This window comes from Cetorhinus maximus, chromosome 13 (assembly GCF_964194155.1).
Source record: "Cetorhinus maximus chromosome 13, sCetMax3.hap1.1, whole genome shotgun sequence".
NCBI lineage: Eukaryota > Metazoa > Chordata > Chondrichthyes > Lamniformes > Cetorhinidae > Cetorhinus > Cetorhinus maximus.
In genome coordinates, this window is record NC_135891.1 from 34,995,262 (window position 1) to 35,017,845 (window position 22,584).

A 22,584-nucleotide genomic window follows, 5' to 3' on the forward strand; every position below is an offset into this window, starting at 1 on the left:
GGTAGCAGCAATCATAATATGATTGAATTTTGCATTCATTTTGAGGGAGAAACGAGTGCCCAAGACTAGTATTTTAAACTTAAATAAGGGCAATTATGAGGGCATGAAAGCGGAGCTAGCTAAAGTGAACTGGCAAATGAGGTTAAGGGATATGTCAATAGAAGCAGACATTTGAAGAGATATTTCAGAATACACGGAATATATACATTCCAATGAGAAAGAAAAATCCCAAGGCCAGGGCCCATCATCCATGGTTAACTAAAAAAAGTTAAAGACGGCATCTAACTTAAAGAAAACACATCATAATTATGCAAAGATGGGTGACAGGTCAGAAGATTGGAAAGAATATAAAACAGCAAAGAATGACATCAATAAGTAGGGAAAAATTAGAGTATGAGAAAAAGATAGCTAGTAATATAAAGACGGATAGTAAGAGTTTCTATAGATATTTAAATAAGAAAAGTGTTAACAAAGTGAGCATTGGTCCTGTAGATGCTGCGCCTGAGAAATTGATGATGGAAAGTAGGGAGATGACAGATGAATTAAACAGATATTTTACTTCAGTCTTCACTACAGAGGACACAAATAACATCCTGGAAATAGCTGTAAATCAGGAAATGGAAGGGATGGAGGAACTCAGGAAAATTGCAATCACCAGGGAAGTAGTATTGGGAAAATTGTTGGGGCTGTGGGCTGACAAATCTCCAGGACTGGATGGACTTCACCCTAAGGTCTTGAAAGAAGTGGCTAGTGAGATAGATGATGCATTGGTTTTAATTTTCCAAAGTTTCCTAGATTCTGGGAAGGTCCCATTTAGATTGGAAAATAACAAATATAACTCCTTTGTCCAAAAAAAAAGTTGAAAACTATAGGCCAGTTAGCCTAACATCTGTCATAGGGAAAATGTTAGAAGCTATTATTAAAGATGTTCTAACAGGGCATTTAGAAAAATTCAAGGCAATCAGGCAGAGTCAACATGGTTTTGTAAAAGGGAAGTCATGTTTAATCGATTTATTGGAGTTCTTTGAAAGAGTCACATGTGCTGTGAGTAAAGGGGACGTACTGTACTTAGATTTCCAGAAGGCATTTGATAAAGTGCCAGATCAAAGATTATTACAGAAAATAAAAGCTCATGGTGTAGTGGGTAACATATTGGCATGGATAGAAGATTGGCAAGCTAACAGGAAGCAGAGTTGGCTTAAATTGGTCTTTTTCTGGTTGGCAGGATGTGAAGAGTGGTGTGCCACAGAGATCAGTGCTGGGGCCTCAACTTTTTACAATTTATATAAATGACTTGGATGAAGGAGCCAAAGGAATGGTTGGTAAATTTGCTGACGACACAAAGATGGGTAGGAAAGTAAGTTGTGAAGAGGACGTAAGGAGGCTACAAAGTGACATAGGTTTAGTGAGTGGGCAAAGATCTGGCAAATGGAGTTTCATGCGGGCAAATGTGAAATTGTCCATTTTGGCAGGAAGAATAAAAAAGCATACTGTCTAAATGGTGAGAGATTGCAGAGCTCTGAGATTCAGAGGGATCTGGGTGTGCTAGTGGATGAACCACAGAAGGTTAGTGTGCAGGTACAGCAGGTAATTAGGAAAGCTAATAGAATGTTATCATTTATTGTGAGGGGAATTGATTACAGAAGTAGGGAGGTTATGCTTCAGTTATACAGGGCATTGGTGACACCACATCAGGACTATTATGTACAGTACTGGTCTACTTCTTTAAGGAAAGAGGTAAATGTGTTAGAAGGTTTACTAGATTAATACCAGGAATGGACAGGTTGTCTTATGAGGAAAGGCTGGACAGGTTAGGCTTGTATCCACTGGAATTTAGAAGAGTAAGAGGCGACTTAATTGAAACCTTCAAGATCTTGAGGGGATTTGACAGGGTGGATGTGGAGAGGATGTTTCCTCTTGTGGGAGAATTTGGAACAACGGCTCACTGTTTAAAAATAAGGAGGTCGCTCATTTAAGACAGAGATGTGGAGAAATTTTTTCTGATGGTTCAGAGTCTTTGGAACTGTCTTCCTCAAAAGCCGGTGGAAGCAGAACATTTGAATATTTTTAAGGCAGAGATAGATAGATTATTGATTAGCAAGTGGGCGAAAGGTTATCAGGGGTAGGCAGGAATGTGAGGTTGAGGTTACATTCAGATCAGCCATGATCTTATTGAATGGTGGTGTAGGCTCGAGAGGCCAAGTGGCCTACTCCTGCTCCTAATTCATATGTTGGTATGTTTAATGAGGGCACTTTATTGTCTAAAGTGCCATTTGGCTGTTAAGCTGAGGCCCTGTCTGCCTGTTCAAGGTAATGTTAAAAAAGTAACAGGAGTTCTGTGTCCTGGCCAACATATTTCCCTCAACTGAAACCATTTTTGTAAAAAAAAAAGACTATAACCATTTATCTCACTGCTGTCTCACTAAGAAACTGCTGTGAGCAAATTAGCTGCTCTATTTGCTTATTTAGGTGAGTACATTTCAAAAATAATTAATTGGATATGAAGCTCTTTAGAACCTCCTGTTTATATGAATGTCACTGTATAACTATAAGTCTGTTCTTTAGTCTAAACTTGGTGCAAGTGGAATCTTCTGTCAGACCTGATTTTTGAAACTGCATCTGGACATATTATGTCTTTATTATCTAGAATTGTGTAGAAATGCAGTGAAGCCAGCTGGTAACATCTATCACTGGTCTAGCAAAGCATGTCATCCAAAACTGAACCACTCACATTTTTAATTCTCCAGCAGTTTGCAATTATTGAGTATTTTCAGAGTATCAGTCCAAGTTTTACTTGCAAAGTACAACCTCTGTTTAATTCTGTATTCTAGCAATTTATATTTTATTACTGTTATGCAAGCTTAAAATTGAATTATAGAGTTTCAAAGATTAATATCCACCTTTTTGTAAAGGTGATGTACTGGTGCTGTTTAGTATGTTTTCTTTTGCAAACTCCTAGATCTTGTGTAAAGAATGTTATTCTGGTTCTAATGCACTGCATTTGTATTGATTGTACCATTTCAGCTGCCATATTAAACCCAACATCAATGAAAATGTTAGTGCACTATTCAATTGTATTTTTGCCAAAATTCCCAATATTAATCTGCCGATTCCAAAGTGCTTTAGTCTCAAGTTGGTCCAACCACATTGTTGCACTGTAATTTACATCATGTACCAGAATGCCCAGACATAACAGCAATATGTTGCTTAACTATTTTGAGCATTTTTGTACAGTTCAGTAATAGCCGAACTCTGAAGCTGCACTAAGATACTGATTTCTCTGAAATAGGGCTACAAATTTTCAGCACTTTGAGCAAGCAATAATAATGTTTTCATGTTGCTCATGAAGTAACATCAACATTTTCAGATATTCAATTAACTGATTACATTTTTGAACATATAGGGAAGAGGGCAGGGCATCATTTTAGTTTTCATAACCTTGCGACCAAAACTCAAATCTTGGAGAATTCATCTCGTATGGTGATGGAATTACTTTAGAAAAGCATGATACGGGCTTTTAAAAAGGATTTGATCATTTTAGTGGGATTTGCTGAATTAATCAGCTCAATTGTTTACTCCTCACCTGAACAAATCATGCAGAAGATGTTTTGTCTTTGTTGTTGTGATGAACCTATATTAATTGTCCTGTTATTTTGGTTTTATTCAGGAGTACTTTAAGTGTAACCCTGGAACAAGCAGTTATTTTGGCTCGTAGTCATGGGCTCTTACCTAGATGTATCATGCAGGCCACGGACATTATGAGAAAACAGGTAAGATCCTCAAAGACCAATTAAATGGATTCAAGACATGTGCCTAATTGTTTTAAACTCTAAACTGTTGTGTGTGTGCAGTCCAATTGCCCTTCTTTGAGAACAATGGATTCTTTTTATTTCTGCAGGGTGCAAGGGTTGAGAACTCAGCCAAAAATTTAAAAGTAATGGATCAGATGCCACAATCTGTACCAAGGTAAATTATAAACATGTATGCTGGTAATATCTTGTGTGTCAGATTTGAGAAGTTACTTCAGTAGTTCTTCTAGTTCAGCCAGGAACAACAATTTCAGAATTCTTATCCTAGCCAGTCAACATTAGGAATGTAAAATATTTCAAGTGCTTCACAGTACTTTAAAGTGCTGTTTTCTCTCTAGTCCTTGAACGTGTATGTTGCTTCCCAAATTCATGCCTTACTTCTCTGCAATCCTGTGTTTGAGCCCCTCCAATCAGGTTGTTGGTCCTGCCACAGCATTGAAACAAAGGACCCTTAGTAAAGCAACAAATGACGATATCCTGTGTGATGATAACCGTCGTTGTCACCTTTGTGCTCACTGCACGATGTTGGCAGCACTTTACTTTTAAAATTCTCATTCTTGATTTCAAATCCTTCTATGGCTTTGCCTCTCCATATCTCTAATCTCCAGCCCTTTATAGATTTATACCACACCACCACACTCCCCTCCCCCAACAATATTTCTGCGATCCTCCAACATTGACCTATTGCACATCCTGGATTTTTATTCACTCCAGTCTTGGTGGCTGTGCTTTCAGCTGACTGAGCCCTTAGTTCTGGAATTCTTTCCCCCTCTCGTCTTCTTCAAGACCCTCCTTTAAACTGACCCCTTAGGAAAGGTGATCAAAATCTTGTCAAATGTCCTCATGTGACCGTGTTTGATAATGCTCCTGTGAAGTGCTTTGGATGCTTTACTATGTTCGTAGGCGCTATAGAGCTCTGTGGATAGCATGTTTGTAGGTGTGGTCACCTCGCAGATTAAGAGTATGTAGCCAGAGGGGGAATGAGTGACCACCAGATGGTCGAGAAGAAATAGGCAGGTGATGCAGGAGCCCCTGGAGTGCATTTAACTCCACCTAGTATTCAGTTGTGAATACTAATAAAAGTGATGTTTCATGTGGGGAGTGCAGGCAGAGCAAAGTCTATGGCACCCCACAGTTGACTCAGCTATACAGGGGGTGGGGCACAAAGAAGACTGGAAGACATAGTCATTGCAGATTTGATAGTTGGAGGGTCAGACAGGCATTTCTGCATTCACCAACATAAACCCAGGATGGCATGTTTCCTCTGTGGTCCCAGGGTCAATGATGTCACTGAGCAGCTGCAGAGCACCCCTGAGGCGAGAGGGTGAGCAGTCAGCAGTTGTGGTCCACGTCAATACCAACAACTTTGGTAGAAAGAGGGGTATGGTCCTGCAGTCAGAATTTAGGGAGCTGGGAAGGAAATTAGCAAGCAGGACTGCAAAAGTTGTAATCTCCAGATGGCTCCCAATACCATGCGCAAGTAGGGAGGAGAACAGATGAATATGTGCCTGCAGTGATGTTGCAGGAGGGAGAACTTTAGATTCCTGGGACATTGGGATCAATTTTGTGGGAAATGGGAACTATACAGGCTGGATGGGTTGCACCTAAACAGAGCCAGGGCCAATTTCTTTGTGGCATGATTTGCTGGTGCTATTTGGGAGGGTTTAAACTAACTTGGCAGGGATGTGAAGACCATGAGGTAATACTAGAGAGGGATACCAAAGTGCAAAGGTAGATGGTTTGATGGTACTAGAGTAGGAAATAGTAAGGTATTAGGTGGGCTCAATGTAAGGGGGAAAGTAATAATGTCTAAATTCGGGACACAGTACATGTACGTGAATGCGTGGAGTGTGGTAAATAAGATTAGTGAGTTGCAGACACAACCATATTTAAAATGATACATTGGGATAACAGAAACCTGATTCAAAGAAGGGCAGGACTGTGTATGAAATATTCCTGGAATCAAGGTGTTTCAGAAAAATAGGAATGAAGTAAAGGAGGAGGGATGGCAGAATTGATTATGGAAGGCATTGCAGTGCTGGAGAGAGATGATGTTCCAGGAGGGTCAAGGACAATCTCTTTGGCTAGAGCTAAGGAACAAAAAAGGTGCAATTACATTGCTGGGTGTAGTCTATAGGCTGCCAACTAGTGTGAAATATGTAGAGGAATAAATTTGCAAAGAAATTAGAGAAGCGCAGGAATTATAGCGCAGTTTTATAATGGGGTACTTTAGTTATCCGAATATAGACTGGGAACGTAGTAATGTTTTTAAAAAAAAAGGGCAAGAGTTGCTCGAGTTTGTTCAGGACAATTTTCTACAACAGTATGTTTCCAGTCCAAAGAGAAAGGAGACATTGCTAGACATGGTTCTTGGCAATGAGCTGGGCCAGGTGGACCAAGTGTCAGTAGGGGAACATTTAGGGGTCAGTGATCAATCTATCATAAGGCTTAAGTTGGCTCAGGATAAGGGCCAGAAATAATCCAGAGTAAGCATAAGAAATGATCTGGCCCAGATAAATTGGAATCAAAGATTAGCAGGCAAACCTGTAACTGAACAATGGGCTGTCGTTAAGAAAGAGTTTGAGAACGGTCAAGGTATATTCCCATGAATGGGAAAGGTAGGGAAAACAAATCCAGAACTTCCTGGATGATGAAAGAGAGAAATTAAGAAGCAAAGAAAGTGTGCATATGACACATGTCAGGTGGATAAAATAATTGGGAACTAGGCCAAATACAGAAGGTTCAGAGGGGCATTGAAAAAGCAAAGTGAGGGAATGAGAAGAGACTGGTAGCTAAGAAAAAAGGGAATCCTAAATTCTTACATAGGTATATAAATATAGTAAAACGATGGTAAGAGGAGGAGTGGGGCCCATTAGGGACCAAACAGGGGACTTACCCATGGAGGAAAAGAGAATGGCTGAGGTGTTAAATGAATACTTTGCATCTGTCTTTGCCAAGGAAACTGATGTCATGGTGAAAGAGGCAGTTCAGACACTTGAAGGGTTTAAAATTGATAAAGTGGCATTGGACATGCTGTGTGCTTATGGTTGATAAGACACCAGGGCCGGATGAGATGCACCCAAGGTACTGAAGGAAGTGAGAGTGGAAATTGTGGAGGTACTGGCCATACTGTCTTCATTAGACTTGGGGATGGTGTCAGAGGATTGGAGAATTGCAAATGTTGCACCCTTCAAAAGAGGGTGTAAAGGTAAGCCAAGCAACTATGGGCCAGTCAGTTTAATCTCATTGGTGGGGAAACTTTTAGAAATGGCAATTTGGGACAAAATTAACAGACACTTGGGCAAATCAGGTTAATTAAAGAAAGCCAGCCATTTGTTAAAGGCAAATTGTGCTTAACTAACTTTTTAAAAAAACTAACTTGCTTGACTTTTTTGAGGTAACAGAGGGTTGATGAGGGTAACACTGTTGATGTTGTGTACATGGGCTTCTAGAGCAACAGACTCGTGAGCAAAATTAGAGCTCATGGAATAAAAGGGACAGCAACAACATGGATATGAATTTTGCTGAGTGACAGGAAACAGAGTAGTGAAGAACAGTTGTTTTTTGGCCTGGTGGAAGGTTAAAAGTGAAGTTCCCCAGGAGTTGGTGTTCAGGTTCCTGCTATTCCTGATGTATATTAATGCCCTAGGTCTTGGTGTATAGGCACAATTTCAAAATTTGCAGATAGTGCTAAATTTGGACGTATTATGAACCATAAAGAGGATAGTGTAGAATTTCAAAAGACAGGTTGGTGAAATGGGTGGACGAGAGGCAGATTAAATTTAATGCTGAGAATTGTGAAGTGATTCATTTTGGTAGGAATACCAGACAAATAAAAAGTATACTTCTACAGGGGGTGTAGGAGCTGAGGGATCTGGGCGTATATGTGCATAACTTATTGAACACGGCAGGACAGGTTGATGGCATGGTTAAGAAAGCATACGGCATCCTGGGCTTTGTCAATGGGGGCATAGAGTACAAAAGACAGAAAGTTATATTAAACCTGTATAAGACGCTGGTTTGGCCTCAACTATAGTGTTGCATCCAGTTCTGGGCACCACACTTCAGGCAGAATGTGAAGGCATTAGAGTGAGTGCAGAAAACATTTCCAAGAACGGTTCCAGGGATGAGGAGTTTCAATTACATAGAAAGATTGGAGAATTTGGGACTGTTCTCCTTGGAGAAGAGAAGACTGAGAGGAGATTTGACAAAAGGGTTCAAAATCATGAGGGGTCTGGACGAAGTAGACAGGGAGAAACTGTTTCCACTTGTTGAAGGATCGGGGACCAGAGGGCACAGATTTAAGGTAATTGGCAAAAGAAGCGATGACAACATGAGGAAAATCTTTTTCACCGAGCAAGTGGTTGGAATCTGCAAACTGAAAAGGAAATCTTTGCAGGACTACAGGGAAAAAGATCAGGGGAATGGCACTAGATGAATTGCTCCTTCAGAGGGTCAGCACAGATACGATGGGCTGAATGGCCACTTGTGCTGTAACCATCCTATGATTCTATATACGTATAGCTATTTGCCTTTGATTCCAGTAATTACAAGCCTGTCATATGACCTGGTAAGATTAGGCAACTAGTGCAGTAGCATCAAAGAGCAGTTTCATCCTTTGTCCTATTCAGCGTGTGTGCTTATAATCTGGGGAGCATATAATCAGCTATGCTGAAAGCCCCAAAATTCAAAGACCAGACCCACTTGGACTGTACTTATCTCCACTTAGCATGTTGAAGGAATGTATTGCTGTTCTTTTCTTTCTCCATTGGAATAAGATAGATTGCAAATGCACTTCATTACTAAATTCCCTTTTATTTCCTCTTAGATTATACCGGCTCTGTCAACCACCTTCCGATGGAGACATATGAAAGATGCTTCATTGTAAAGGCTGTCCGAAACTTTCCAGAGAGCAAGAGCTGCTAGACATTGTACAATTTTGTGATGTCTGTGTTTTGTTACAGTCGAACTGTGGGGTGTCTGTGTATGCACAGCAATACAGTGGCAGTTATAGCACAGGAACAGAGCTGCTCTGTTGCCCATATTTCCATTAATAGCACAGTGATAGTTGACTGTCCCAATCTGCATCAGCTTCTGGATATATTGTTATATCAACCTATAGAAAGCTACAAAATTAAGAACTTGAGGTATGCACATGCCTAGTCATGCAAGGAATTTTTAGACCTCTTTGACTGGTTTGTGCCACTGAAGTGATGGGTTTGAGCACATGTTTTCTCAGCATTGGAATTCTTCTGATTTACATATGCATCTCAAGTTAATGACTATGCATGGACCTTGTTTTCAGATACTAACTGCCTGACTGAAGTAGAAGTAAGATGCTATGCAATTAGGTTGTTGAGTTAGCAGAGAAGCTGCAGCTGTTTTTATTAAGTACCCATTGCATGATGTACTCTTGAGACCATCTACGGTACTGTACACGCAGCTATTCTATGTTGTGTAGCTACAGAAGGCTCTCAATCATTCTGCTTTACCAGAGCTCCTGATATATCCTGTACTGTTAATGATTCATTTTTTAATGAACAAACCATGTAAAATTCTCTTGATTATAATGCCCCCTATGGTATTATGCTTTTTGTGTTGCTTCTAAGACAGCTTGAATGTGGTCTACTGAAATTGTCCAGATTGTGTTTGTTCTTCTGTTGAATCAATAGTTCAATTTTCCATTTACTTTCCAAAAGCAGCTATGAGCAGCACAAACTGAGTTCAAATGCAAAATGAAAACTAATCTGTTGGCCTTTTGGGATAGAATTACGTTAATCTAAACCACCTCAAATTTGTCCAAGTTCCTCACTGTTTTATAAATTCTGCCTGAATCTTGCAGAGTCCTACATAAAAGCCTTCAAATTATGTCAATGTTGCTATTCCTGACCGTTATATACCTGCTGGAACCAGTTTCATTGTCATGGCTGACAGTCTTAGCATCCACTTTTTTTTATATTGAGCAACAATAGATAAATCTCCAACATTAATTTGTCTACATTTTTCTTTAAACTATTTTATAACATAAGATAAAATGGACATTTCTTGAGGTTGCAGCCATGAAACCTTGTGTTTACATCTGAGTACAGTACTTAATTCTAAATGCTTCTGGAACAATACCAATTGACACAACGTGTCAACAGCTGAATAAATAAGGGAAGAGCTGGAGTCTAACAGACATGTCACGAAGAAAAAGACAGACTGTTGCCCACATTATTTTAGCCTCAGTACATCTCCACGTTTTCAGTTTGAAATTGCTGATATTAAGGATAGAATTTGAAAGCTATCTAATTTGATCTAATCTTTGTTTTGTTTTGTCACAAATAGCAAGAGAAGATGCTTTTGTAAGCATTTTGGTTTTAGTATTAACTTTTAAAAAATTCTCTCTCTTTGCACAATAGATAAGTGTTGAAGCAGTTGTCTCAGGGCAAAAGGTTAATTGGTTAAATTTTGAAGCCCATTGATAGTGCCTTAAAGCTAGAATTATAAGCTCCTGGAATTCACCTTTGTTAGGTTGAAAATTTATTCAGTATTAACATAGTAAATATTCTATGGTTATAACTATTTCCTATTAAATGTAAAATATCTTCTCTTGCAATTGTTTTAAGCGTTATGTTGACCATTTTACTGGCTGAGCAGATACCAAATGAGTGTAGCTATACTTATTTGTACATATGTTTTAAATTATGAATTCAAGTAACTTTTGGCTTAGAATTGAGGAGGATGATGTAAGCAAAGTGAAGAAACTGCTTTTGATTTAATTCCAGTTCCGAATTCCATGATTTCCAATCTGGTCATTTCCTGCACTGCCTGTAGTCCAGAGAACAGGTCATTGCACCACCCCAGTTAATCATCTCACACTGAAGCAGTATAGATTGTAATGGTTTGAGAAATATGTGACTTAACCTATGTGCAATGTCCAAGATGCTTAGTTCAGCTGAGCCAAACATGCGAAAAATCATAAAATCCAGCATTTCAACCAAGAAACTCTGCTTCCTTTTCACGAGCTGTTTATTTAAGCAGTCTTTGATGTCTTTAGTGCTGTTCTGGTGGTGATTTAGTCCTGTATTACTCGGAGTTCTAACAGATCTGAAAATTTACCATGACAACTTAGTGAGACTGTATCTATGTGATGAAACCTATGAAAGTGCAATAGACAGTTCTCTTTTCTTCCTTAATCCTCCTCCTCTCCCAATTTTCTTTCTTCTCCTGAAGATGCTTGCTGGGTATGATTACATAGGTGCTGGCCATCCTCTTGCTTCCTGCAAGTGTTCTTTCTTAAGGTATGAGCGAGTTGGGGATTTCTGGCAAACTGTTCTTATAGCTGAGTCTCCTCTGTCTTCAGCCAATGTCCACACATTACACCAGGGCCTACAGGATAGTGATCAAGGCATATTTTCGCCCCTTGTTAGCCCAGCAGTGCTGAGTCACAATGTCTTTTATAGATTTGGGTTAGACACTGCACTGTGTGGAAACTTTCTGCACAGTAAATAACTTAATTAAGAAATAATAGGCATTTTTAACTGGCTCCTAGTTTGTTTTTCCTACATTGCACAATATGGAAGATCAATTCATGACTTAAAAAAAGGCATCTTTTTTCCCTTGCTCATTGTGTACCAGCCTAAAACTCCAAGTTTAAGGGAAAATTCGAAATTGGACCAGCAATTTTAAAAATTTCATGTTATTCCAAATGGATATTTTAGCAGCAGCTTGTGGCTTGATGTTTGCCTGCTCAGCCTGTAATTAGGTCAAATATTGATTATAATATGTTTAAATTCAGCAGAAAATGAATTCACTGAATTTGGATCTCGAGTAGCAATCAATTGTCATAACTAAAATATCTGTTCATAAAAAACTTGTACATACAATTACACTCAATTTAAAATGCCTAATTCTGCACAAACAGAGAATGGTATATTGTTATTCTGATTCTTGTCTAATCTCTGTTTACTGGTGGTATGCAATTACTTGTTTTAAACATTCAGGAACATTAACACAATTCTGTTTCATTTAAAGTCCTAGATTGCACCTCTTGTTTGGAAGATGTCAATTCACAGATCTGTAAAATTAAGACAATCATTTCTCTTGATTTTAGATTAAGGGACCAAGCCCTTGTAACAGTTTCTGTCATTACCAGTGCAATACTTTCTTTATCAAAGACCAGCAAGGAAGAGGTGCACTTTCATCCAGCGATTTATAAAAATTTGACAAAGCCATTGTTGTGTATAATGCTAGTAACCATTGTTTTGCTAATGTTGTAAATAAGTCGGGTTGATGTAGTTTTTCTTCTGTAATTCTACAGTTGTACAGTGAGTGGTTAATTTTAAATGCTATTTTATTGAACTAGTTAGATTGTCAGACTTAACCTGTTAGCAAATAAATTTTTATTTACATTTGAGGATTGGATGTGCCTTTAATCCTGTTTTCATTTAATAATTGTACTTCATTGTATTTAAAGAACTTTCCATCCCAAAATATCTAAAGCAGTGGCTAGTCAATCACAAGCACACTTTATTGTTGAAATATTCTATACATTAATCATTTTACAAGATACAAGTTGGCCTAATGAAATTATGTACCTTATTTTCTAACAAAGATTTTGTTAAGCCATTTTCTGTTTACATCTTTGATCTGTTGCACTAGTTTCTGCCAATCTCAGAGCCGAAATGCATTTGCAGAGTGGAGATTAATGGCACTTTTAAATAAGCACATTGCAGAATATCATTCTTTGCAAAAACAAGTTAGCATTGTTTAGGGAATGGATCATGCTGAGATTGGCTACCACATCCATTCTCAGTGCACTAACTGGCGTAATACTGGACTCCTTTATTCAAAACTTGGCCACTGAGACTTGAATTGTTGCTGATGCTCATCAGAAAATCATCAATGGCCCATACATGTGCAAAGGGATTGGGACAATCAGTCAGTTGTGGAGTGAAGAAGAGTTTTAGATGATATGACTGAACTGCAACAGTTGGAATGGTGCTTGAACAATATTTTGCGCTGAGTGCATCCTTCCCTATTTCTTTCTGAAGCTTTTTAAATTACTGAAATCCTGGAATTGGAGACATTTAGTGGCATTATGGAAGTAAGAATTGTAGACCCTTTGCAATGTAACTATCTTGTGACCAATAAAGTATTTCATCAATCATGAAGCTGTACCTACTTCTTAACTGCATTTGCCTCAAAGGGAAATCCACTGTACAATGCTTTAATAGGATTTGGAAATATCTGTACATATAACTAATTAGGATCAACTGCATCTTTATTTCTGTTCATATGTTAATATGGACTTAAACCCATCAAGAATCGTACATACCCTGGCCATTTTCTCTGCCTTTGACAAACTAGCGTTTTGCTTATTCTATAGTGAAATATTGCTTGCACTTCAAAATATTTGACATCAAATAGAGAATAATAACTTCCTCAGCGAGTCTCCTGATTGGCTGCTGTACCTTATGAGAGATTAGCAGAAAACCTCTATGTGCTGAGGCAGGCAGTAGATGCTGACCTGGAAAACCTCAGAGGAAATCCTGATGATGGTGTCTCAGTTGGTGGATAGTTCATTGTTGGTGCTTTGCTGCTGGATCTAGGACAATCCCCATCTTGCTGGACAATCTGATTTTTGTTCTTTATTAGCCCCAGCAGTGTCATTGAAGGAGGCTCAAACCATGCTTTTTTAAAAAAAGGTAATTAGTTGCATGAAAAATACAAGAACTAAAGTTTGTGGGGAGTGGGCAGAATTAGAAATGATGTGGGGAGAAAGAGCAACACCAACTTGAAGGGCCCATTTCTGTGCTGTGAATCATTGTTTGATAGAATATATCATTCAGTTTGTCCTGTTCTCTATTTTCCCTCTGTTTTCCCGTTCCATTTAAAAAACATTTTGGTCCCCTACATAATCCGATTGTTCTTGTCTTTTATGTTAGAGATTACATTTCAAAGCTTACTTCTCCTGGGGTGTGATTTCTGTTGTTCACGATTTGTAATATAATAAATGTATTCTTTATAACTGTAAAGAAAAACTCCCACTCCACAAGAATTTCTTTTCCTCGATTTCCTTTAATTATGCGCATTTTGTCTTTTTTAAACTAGCTTTGGGTGATGCTAACAGAATCTTAATATTTGTATGGTTGTATTTGTATGCATCAAACCAGGAAAGTAGCTGAAAGTACTTTGCTGCTTCAGTTTTTCATTCAGACTTTATGGAAAAATTGGTTCAGTGCAGTACCATGTATGCTGGTGCACAACTGAGCTGACCTAAATGAATTACTAATTTAAATAACTTTCTGGCACACCAGAGACATTGCTTGTGATATGTTCAGGGGAGCCAAGGCCAAGACTGGAATGTTATGCACCCCAAGCAGACAAGGGGCTGCTGGCTATTTTCTGTATGAGTGATTTTTCTGGCCTGTGCAGAGAGCATCTGTAGCCATTGAGCAGGATTGCTGGAGGTTATCATACAATCTCTTCTATGGCACTTGTCTTCAAATGGACACTGGATGAAAAGCATGGATCGGGCACTGTAGCTCCAATATGAGGTGACTTTATAATTGTACAGAAGTTAGAGACCGACTGAACTTAATTCACTGACTCCCACTTCCACTTGGTCCATATTTGAGGCACGTTGTCAGTACCCACCACCTCATTCTTCAACCCAATATCAGTTATGTTACCAGCAAAGTGTTTCCACGTTGTGAAAGGGCTTGATAGGGAAAATGTTGCAATATTTCCACTAATGGGTGAGATCAGAGCTAGGGGCCAAAGATATGAGAGAGTCACTTGCTACAATCCGGTTAGGGAGTGTTAACATTTAAGAGAAATCCCCAAACATCTTGTTTTAACCAAAAGAAGAATTCACATTTTTCACAAAAAGCTAGTCATACTTTCACAACCTGGAGACTTGACATTTCTGGTGTCCTATTTGTTAACCTCTTTTACTCTGTCCCATTAAAACTCCAATTACTTCAAATACAACTGCCTGTCACTGCCATCCTTGCTGGTCCACATTGGCTTCTAGATCCCCCAACACAATTAATCTAAAATTTGCATCCTTGTCTTTTATTCCTATTGTCTTTGGCCCATTTGTTCGCTGCAACCTCTTCCAGCCATGCATCCTCTCCAAAATGGAACAGTTTTCCAACTCTAGAATTTTATGCATTACCTCTTCCTTCGCCCAACAAATTGCTCACAAAATGTCAAAATTTTGCAAAATTTCCTACTTAAGTCTTCAACCTCTCTGCAACCCCTTCTCCAACCTAAACACCTTCTCAGAACTCATGTCTGCTCCATTATCTATTATATTTTCCTTCCCTCATGTTCAAAGTGCTATATAAATCTAAATTGCTGCAGTACAGATCAGTGTAGGCTGCAGCTGTTTTATGATATATATATTTTTGCCATAGGCTACCAAAGAGATAATTGCTGGCATGATGTATGTTAAAAGCTTCATTATGTTTTACAGCAGAAAGCTGGTCCTGCCAATGATTGTTCGCAGATTATTATACCTCATTTTCTTCTGACAGTTCTGAATTTAATGAACAACTTCCTGAATGCTACACCATATTCAATAGCCAAAAAGACCAGAATGATTGTTCCATATGGAAATAATTGCAGTCCAGGAATTTGATGCAACTTCATGTCTTTTAAAGAAAACAATTATGGCAACATCAGTAGCTTCCCATGATGCAGTGAAATTATTTCTACAGTGTAGGCAGATATTAGCTCAGACTGGATTAGTGTGGGTGGTTGTGTTACATAGAATTAAAGACGGCACAGAAATAGGCCAATGGCTCGACCTGGCAATGCTGGTCTTTATACTTCATGAGTCTCCTTCCATTCTACCTACCTCATCTCAGCTTTTCAGCATATCCTCCTATTCACTTTTCTCTCATGCACTTGTTTAGCTTCCTTTTTGAAAGCTTCTTGCCCTTTCTGTAAAGACCTGTGGTTCCTCCAAGTTACCTGAGGACATGAAGCTTGACATACATCATCCTCATTACAAGGGACTGATGACCGTGATTTCTCTTTCTAATTATACCTTGTTTTTCTACTGTTACTTTTAACTAGCAGAACTACTCCACCTGCCTTCCTTCCCTTCCTGAAATATTTAGTTGCCAATTCTGTTCTTTATGTAGCCATATTTCAGTCATCCCGATTATATCTGTAACAAGGATGTGTTTTCATTTTAAAGATGCAATTTCTATTTTTTCTTCTGGCTGGATTTTTAAAGAAATTGAAACCCTCTAAAGACAATGGAGACTGCCCAGACAGCCACAATATACAGCTTGTATTCCACCAAGTGGGATGAAAAGAAGACACTCAACCACCTGGGTGAGTGAAAGACCCCATCTTTTGTTAGCTTTACACTATCCTGAAACTTTTCAAATGTCTCTGGGATGAGACATCAAAATGTAATTACCTGTTCTAAAATAATGATTGCAACAGACATGGACTAATAGAATTTCTCTGGAATATACAACCAGCAGGGTACTTTAAGAGATTGTTTACCGAGCAGGAGCGAGATCAAGAGAATTCTGCACTGAAACAGGTGGTTGAAGCTGTTTGCCCTCTCTGTCTCCCTCTCTCTCTGAAATATTGTGACCGGATTTGCGAAGTAACCATCCTGAGAAGGGAAATTTACTGCAAACTCAGATCTTTTGGGAATAAAATGTAGAAATCTGCTTCATGCAACTACACCCAGGAAAGCAACTGAACAACATGGCTGCAATGTGGAATCACCGCATTGAGACCGGCCAAAAAGAACAGTTAACCATATACTCTATTTTATCACGAATTGTAACAAATCCTTAAGCCTATCCTCTTATTCTGCCATCTGGACTCGTGTGCGTGCGTGTGTGTGTGCTCGCTAGGCAAGCATATGTGATGTATTGTCATTGTGATTTACATTTTTTTAAATTTAGGACATAGGTTAAATAAAAACAAGTTTATTGAAACTAAGAAAATCTGTCTGACTAACTCTTTACAATCTGAAAACATGAATAGTCAGGTTTCTGCAGCATTGACAAAGCACATCCTCTCAATTCACAAAAAAACACCCTGTTATGGTCAGACCTGAAGGGAGAGAATAGGGGAGTCATTTAATCCCTCCTTATGTGGTCATAACAAGCCTCTGTGTATGTTATTGCCTTGTTCATCAATATTGGATTTCATTCATTCATGAGATGACCATCACTGGCAAGGCCAGCATTTGTTACCCAGCACTAATTTGTCCTTGAGAAGGCGGTGGCGAGCTGCCATTTTGAACTGTTGCAGTCCATATGGTATAGAAACACCCACAGTGCTGTTAATAAGGCAATTCCAGGATTTTGACCCAACAACAGTGAAGGAATGGCGATATAGTTCCAAGTCAGAATGATGTGCAATTTGGAGGGAATCATGCAGGTTCTCATACGTCTGCTGCCCTTGTTCTTCCAGGTGGTAAAGGTTTTGGGTTTGGAAGGTGATGTCTAAGGAGGCTTGATGAGTTGCTGTAGTGCATCTTGTAGATAGTACACACTGCTACCACTGGGTGTCGCTGGTGGAGGAAGTGAATGTTTAAGTTAATGGATGGGGTGTTGATCAAGCAGGCTGCTTTGAACTGGATGGTGTTGAGCTTCTCGAATGTTGTTGGAGCTGCACTCATCCAGGTAAGTGGGCAGTATTCTCTCACACTCCCGACTTCTGCCTTGTAGATGGTGGACAGGCTTTGTGGAGTTAGGAGGTGAGTTAATCGTATCAGAATTCCCAGCCTCTGACCTGTTCTTATACCTACCATATTTATTTGGCTAGACCAGTTAAGTTTCTGATCAATGGTAACTCCCAGGATGTTGTTGGTGGGGGATTAAGTGATTGTAATGCCACTGAATGCAAAGAGGAGATGGTTAGATTCTCTCTTGTTGGCAATAAGGACTTAACATTAGAACATAAGAAATAGGAACAGGAGTAGACCATTCGGCCCCTCGAGCCTGCTCCACCATTCAAAATGATCTTGGCTGATATTGTGTTTCGATTTCCACATTCCCATCTATCCCCAATAATCTTTGATTCCCTTGCCTAACAAGAATCTATCCACCTCTGCCTTAAAAATATTCAATAACCCCACCTCCACTGCCTTCTGAGGCAGAGAGTGCCAAAGTCACACAGCCCTCTGAGAAAAAGTTTCTTCTCATCTCTGCCCTAAAAGGGTGACCCCTAATTTTAAAACAGTGACCCCTAATTTTAAAACAGTGCCCCCTAGTTCTGAACTCACCCACAAGAGGAAACATCCTTTTGACGCCCACCTTGTCAAGGCCGTTCAGGATCTTGTATACTTCAATCAAATCACCCTTCACTATTCCAAACTCCAGTGGAAACAAGCCCAGTCTATCCAACGTTTCTCATAAGACAACGCACTCATTCCAGGTATCACTCTAGTAAACCTCCTCTGAACAGTCTCCAATGCATTTACATCCTTCCTTAAATAAGGAAACCAAAACTGCACACAACATTTGGGGTGCAATCTCACCAAAGCCCTGTACAACTGAAGCATAACATACTTACTTTTATGTTCAATGCCTCTCATAGTAAAGGATAGCATTCCATTAGCTTTCTTAATTACTCGCTCTACCTGCATACTAACTTTTTGTGACTCGTACTAGAACACCTAGATCCCTCTGCACCTCAGAATTATGCAGCCATTCTCCATTTAAGTAATACTCTGCTTTTTTGTTGTTCTTGCCAAAATGAACAACTTCACATTTTCCCACATTAAACTCCATTTGCCTGATCTTTGCCTGATCTTTGCCTACTCACTCAACCTATCTATATCCTTCTGCAACCTCATGTACTATTCACAACATACTTTCCTTTTGTATCATCTGCAAATTTAGCTACCATTTCACTCCCCTCATCTAAGTCATTGAAGTAAATCATAAAAATTGGGGGGGAGGCGATGGCGTAGTGGTATTGTCACTGGGCTAGTAATCCAGAGACCCAGGGTAATGTTCTGGGGTCCCAGGTTCAAATCCAGCCACAGCAGATGGCAGAATTTGGATTCAATAAAAAAGCTGGAATTAAAAGTCTGATGATGACCATGAAACCATATTGTTGTAAAAACCCATCTGGTTCACTAATGTCCTTGCCTGGCCTACATGTGACTCCAGACCCACAGCATTGTGGTTGACTCTTAACTGCCCTCTGAAATGACCTAGCAAGTCACTCAGTTGTTACAAAGTCACAAAAAAGGAATGAAACCAGAGGGACGATCTGGCATCGACCTAGGCACCGGAAACAACAACAGGAATCTGGTATACCTACACCATATGGACTGCAGCAGTTCAAGAAGGCAGCTCACCACCACCTTCTCAAGGGCAACTAGGGATGGGCAATAAATGCTGGCCCAGCCAGCGAAGCCCACATCCCATAAATGAATTTTTTTTAAAAAAAGACCCCTGTGGGGCCACATCCTGCCAATCTGAAAAAGACCCATTTAGCATACTCTCTGCTTTCTGCCAGCCAATGAGTCATGCTAATATGTTACCCCCTACACCATGCGCTTTATTTTCCGTAATAACCTTTGGTGTGGCACCTTATCAAATGCCTTCTGGAAATCCAAGTATGTTTACAGGTTCCCTTTTATCCACTGCGCATGTTACTCCTTCAAAAAACTCCAATAAATTGGTTAAACATGATTTTCCTTTCACAAAACCATGCTGACTCTCCCTGATTGCCTTGAGCTCTTCTCCTTAATGATTGATTCTTATAAGTTTCTCACATTAAGCTAACTGGTTTCCTGCTTTCTGCCTTCCTCCCTTCTTGAATAGAGGGGTTATATTTGCTACTTTCTAGTCTGATAGAACCTTTCCAGAATCTAGCATATTTTTGAAAATTAACACCGCATCGGCTACCTCATTAGCCACCTCTTTTAAGACCCTAGGATGTCGTCCATCGGGACCTGGAGGCTTGCCAGCCTGCAGCTCCATCAATTTGCTCAGTACCGTTTCCCTAGTGATTTCAATTTCACCAAGTCCCCCTTTCCCTTTCACCTCCTAATTTGCAGCTATTACTGGAATGTTTTTTGTATCCTCTATAGTGAACAGGGGGGCCTGTAGACCACTCCCACTGATGACTTTTTTTCCCTACTATTCCTCATCTACACCCAAACGGATTCTACATCCTGATTTCCTGAACCAAGGCCACCTCTAACTATTGTTCCAATGCCCTCTTTGACTAACAGTGCTACCCCTCCACCTTTACCTAGCTTCCTGTTCCTCTTGAATGTCATGTACCCCTCAATATGAAGGACCCAATCTTTGTCATCCTGCAGCCAGTTCTCTGTAATTGCCATCAGACTATATTTATTTATTTCAATTTGGGCCATCAATTCATCTACTTTGTTATAAATGCTACGTGCATTCAGATTGAGAGCCTTCAGTTTTGTCACCTGTGTAACATCTAGCCTTGACTGTTGATATATTCTAAAGTTTTTTTTCTAAAGTTTCTGTCCCTTCCTGCCATTCCCTGACCCTCATTTCTCATATTATTATTTTGCTCTCCTGTCTTGACTCTACACCTTGAATTGTTACCTCTACCCAAGCTTGATCCCTCACCCCTCTTGTTTAGTTTAAAGCCCTCTCTACTTCCCTAGTTATGCGATTTGCGAGGACATTCCTCCCAGCATGGTTCAGGTGTAAACCGTCTCAACGGTACAGCCCCCACTGTCCCGAACCCTAGCACCGGGCAGGCAACCCAGCTGTCTGGACTCTCGCTCTTTGCTGCAGAGAACAGTGTCAATCTCCTTCTCTATACTATCCACTATCACCACTACATTCCTTTTTGCTACTCGTGCTTGGACGGCTTCTTGTACTACAGTGCCATGGCCAGTCAGCTTATCCACCTTGCACACCTCGCTTTCATCCACACAGGTTCTGAGCACCTCAAACCTATTTGACAATTGCAAAGTCTGGGGCTCCTCCCCTACTGTCTGCTCAGTCCCATTACCTGCCTCACTGACAGTCACATCCTCCTGTCCCTCAGTGCTGACCAAAACAGATGACCCTCTTCTAAGAGGTGTGACTGTCTTCTGGAACAAAGTATCCAGGTGTTTCTCCCCCTCCCTTATGTTGCGCAGTGTCTGCATTTCAGCTTCCAGATCAGTATTCCTGATCCGGAATTCCTCAAGCTGCTTACACTTCCTGCAGACGTATTTGTCATGGATCACCTTGGCATCCAAAAGCTCCCACATCCCACAGCTGCAACATAACGCCTGTCCCACCATTCTAACTTATGTTATTTAGTTAATTTACTTTAATTATTTTCTTCCTACGTACGCTACAATTTACTGTGTTTGTTGAATGCTAGTACCACTGACAACTAAGGGTTGTATGCTTCTTAATTACAAAGGTATGTGTTTTAGATGTTTAAATTACTTTATTGCTTTTTTAAAATCTTTATTGATTTATTTTAATTTTAAAGTTTTCAAATTTTGGTTTGTTATTTTAAAGTTTTAGTTCTTTTTATTCATAGGTCTACCTGAACTCGCCTGTTCTAAACTGGTTTCTCACGCACACTCCCTTGGACTGAGCACTTACCGACCAATCAACTTACTAGCTTCCTGTGACATCACAGCTGCTTTTATTTCTCTCTTCTATCCCCTACTGCTGCCTTGCAGCAGCTGAAACACTGAAACAGTGCAGTTCTCAGCTCCCAACTGTCTTCCGCAGGTCCGCTCCTTTCCGACTACCAGCAAGGTAGGCCTCACTCGAATTCCCGGTCTGTATTCATAAGCGCTCCACAGGTCTGGCCTGACTCCCAGCAAGGGAGGCCTCACTCAAATCCCTGGTCTGTATTTATAGGGGCTCCTTAGCTCCCGATTTTTTCCCACAGGTCCACTCCGACTCTCAGCAATGGTCATTTCATGGCACTTGTGTGGTGTGAATGTTACTTGCTACTTATTATCCCAAGCCTGAATGTTGTCCAGGTCATGCTGCATGTGGACATCATTTATTTCAGTATCCGAGGAGTCATAAATGGTGCCAAATAATGCACAATCATTAGCAGACATCACCACTTCTGATCTTATGTTGGAGGGAAGGGCATTGATAGAGCAGGTGAAGGTGGTTGGGCCTGAGGAACTCCTGCAGCAATGTCCTGGGACTGGGATGGTTGAATCACAACCATGTTCCTTTGTGATAGGTATGACTCCAATCAGTGGAGAGATTTCCCGCTGTTCCAATTGACTTAAGTTTTGCTTGGGTTCCTTAATACCTCACTTGGTCAAACACTGCCTTGATGTTAAGTGTCATCACCCTCGCCTCACTTCTTGAGTTCAGCTCTTTTGTTTGTGTTTGGACTAAGGCTTTAATGATGTCTCAAGCCGAATGGCCCTGTGGGGCCCCAAATTGAACATTGGTGAGTAGGTTATTATTGAGTTAAGTGCCGCTTGATAGCACTGTCAACAGCAACTTCTATCACTTTGCTCATGATTGAGATTAGGCTGATGGGGCGGTAATTTTCCAGATAGGATTTATCCTGTTTTTTGTGGTCAAGGCATACCTGGACTATTTTCCATGTTGTCAGGTAGATACCAGTGTTATAGCTGTACTCAAACAGCTAGGGGTGTAGATAGGTCTGGAGCACAGGTATTCAGTACTACAACCAGGATATTGTCACGGGCCCAAAGCTTTTGCTGTATGTAAAAGCAAAATACTGCGGATGCTGGAAATCTTGTCTGTCCTTGGCCTCCTGCAAGGTTCCAGTGAAGCTCAACGCAAACTGGAGGAACAGCACCTCATCT

General features: G+C 40.0%; 1 protein-coding gene across 1 annotated transcript in view; it reads left to right on the top strand.

Moving 5' to 3' along the window:
* prex1 (phosphatidylinositol-3,4,5-trisphosphate-dependent Rac exchange factor 1) overlaps window positions 1–12,207 on the top strand; it is a 220,382-nt gene extending 208,175 nt beyond the window's left edge. Inside the window, exons 38-40 of the mRNA XM_078555256.1 lie at window positions 3,668–3,770; window positions 3,899–3,966; window positions 8,638–12,207. Of these exons, the coding sequence (XP_078411382.1) occupies window positions 3,668–3,770; window positions 3,899–3,966; window positions 8,638–8,680 (214 nt within the window). The 3' untranslated portion in view covers window positions 8,681–12,207. The remainder of the gene's footprint in view (window positions 1–3,667; window positions 3,771–3,898; window positions 3,967–8,637) is intronic.
* Window positions 12,208–22,584: the final 10,377 nt, after the last annotated feature.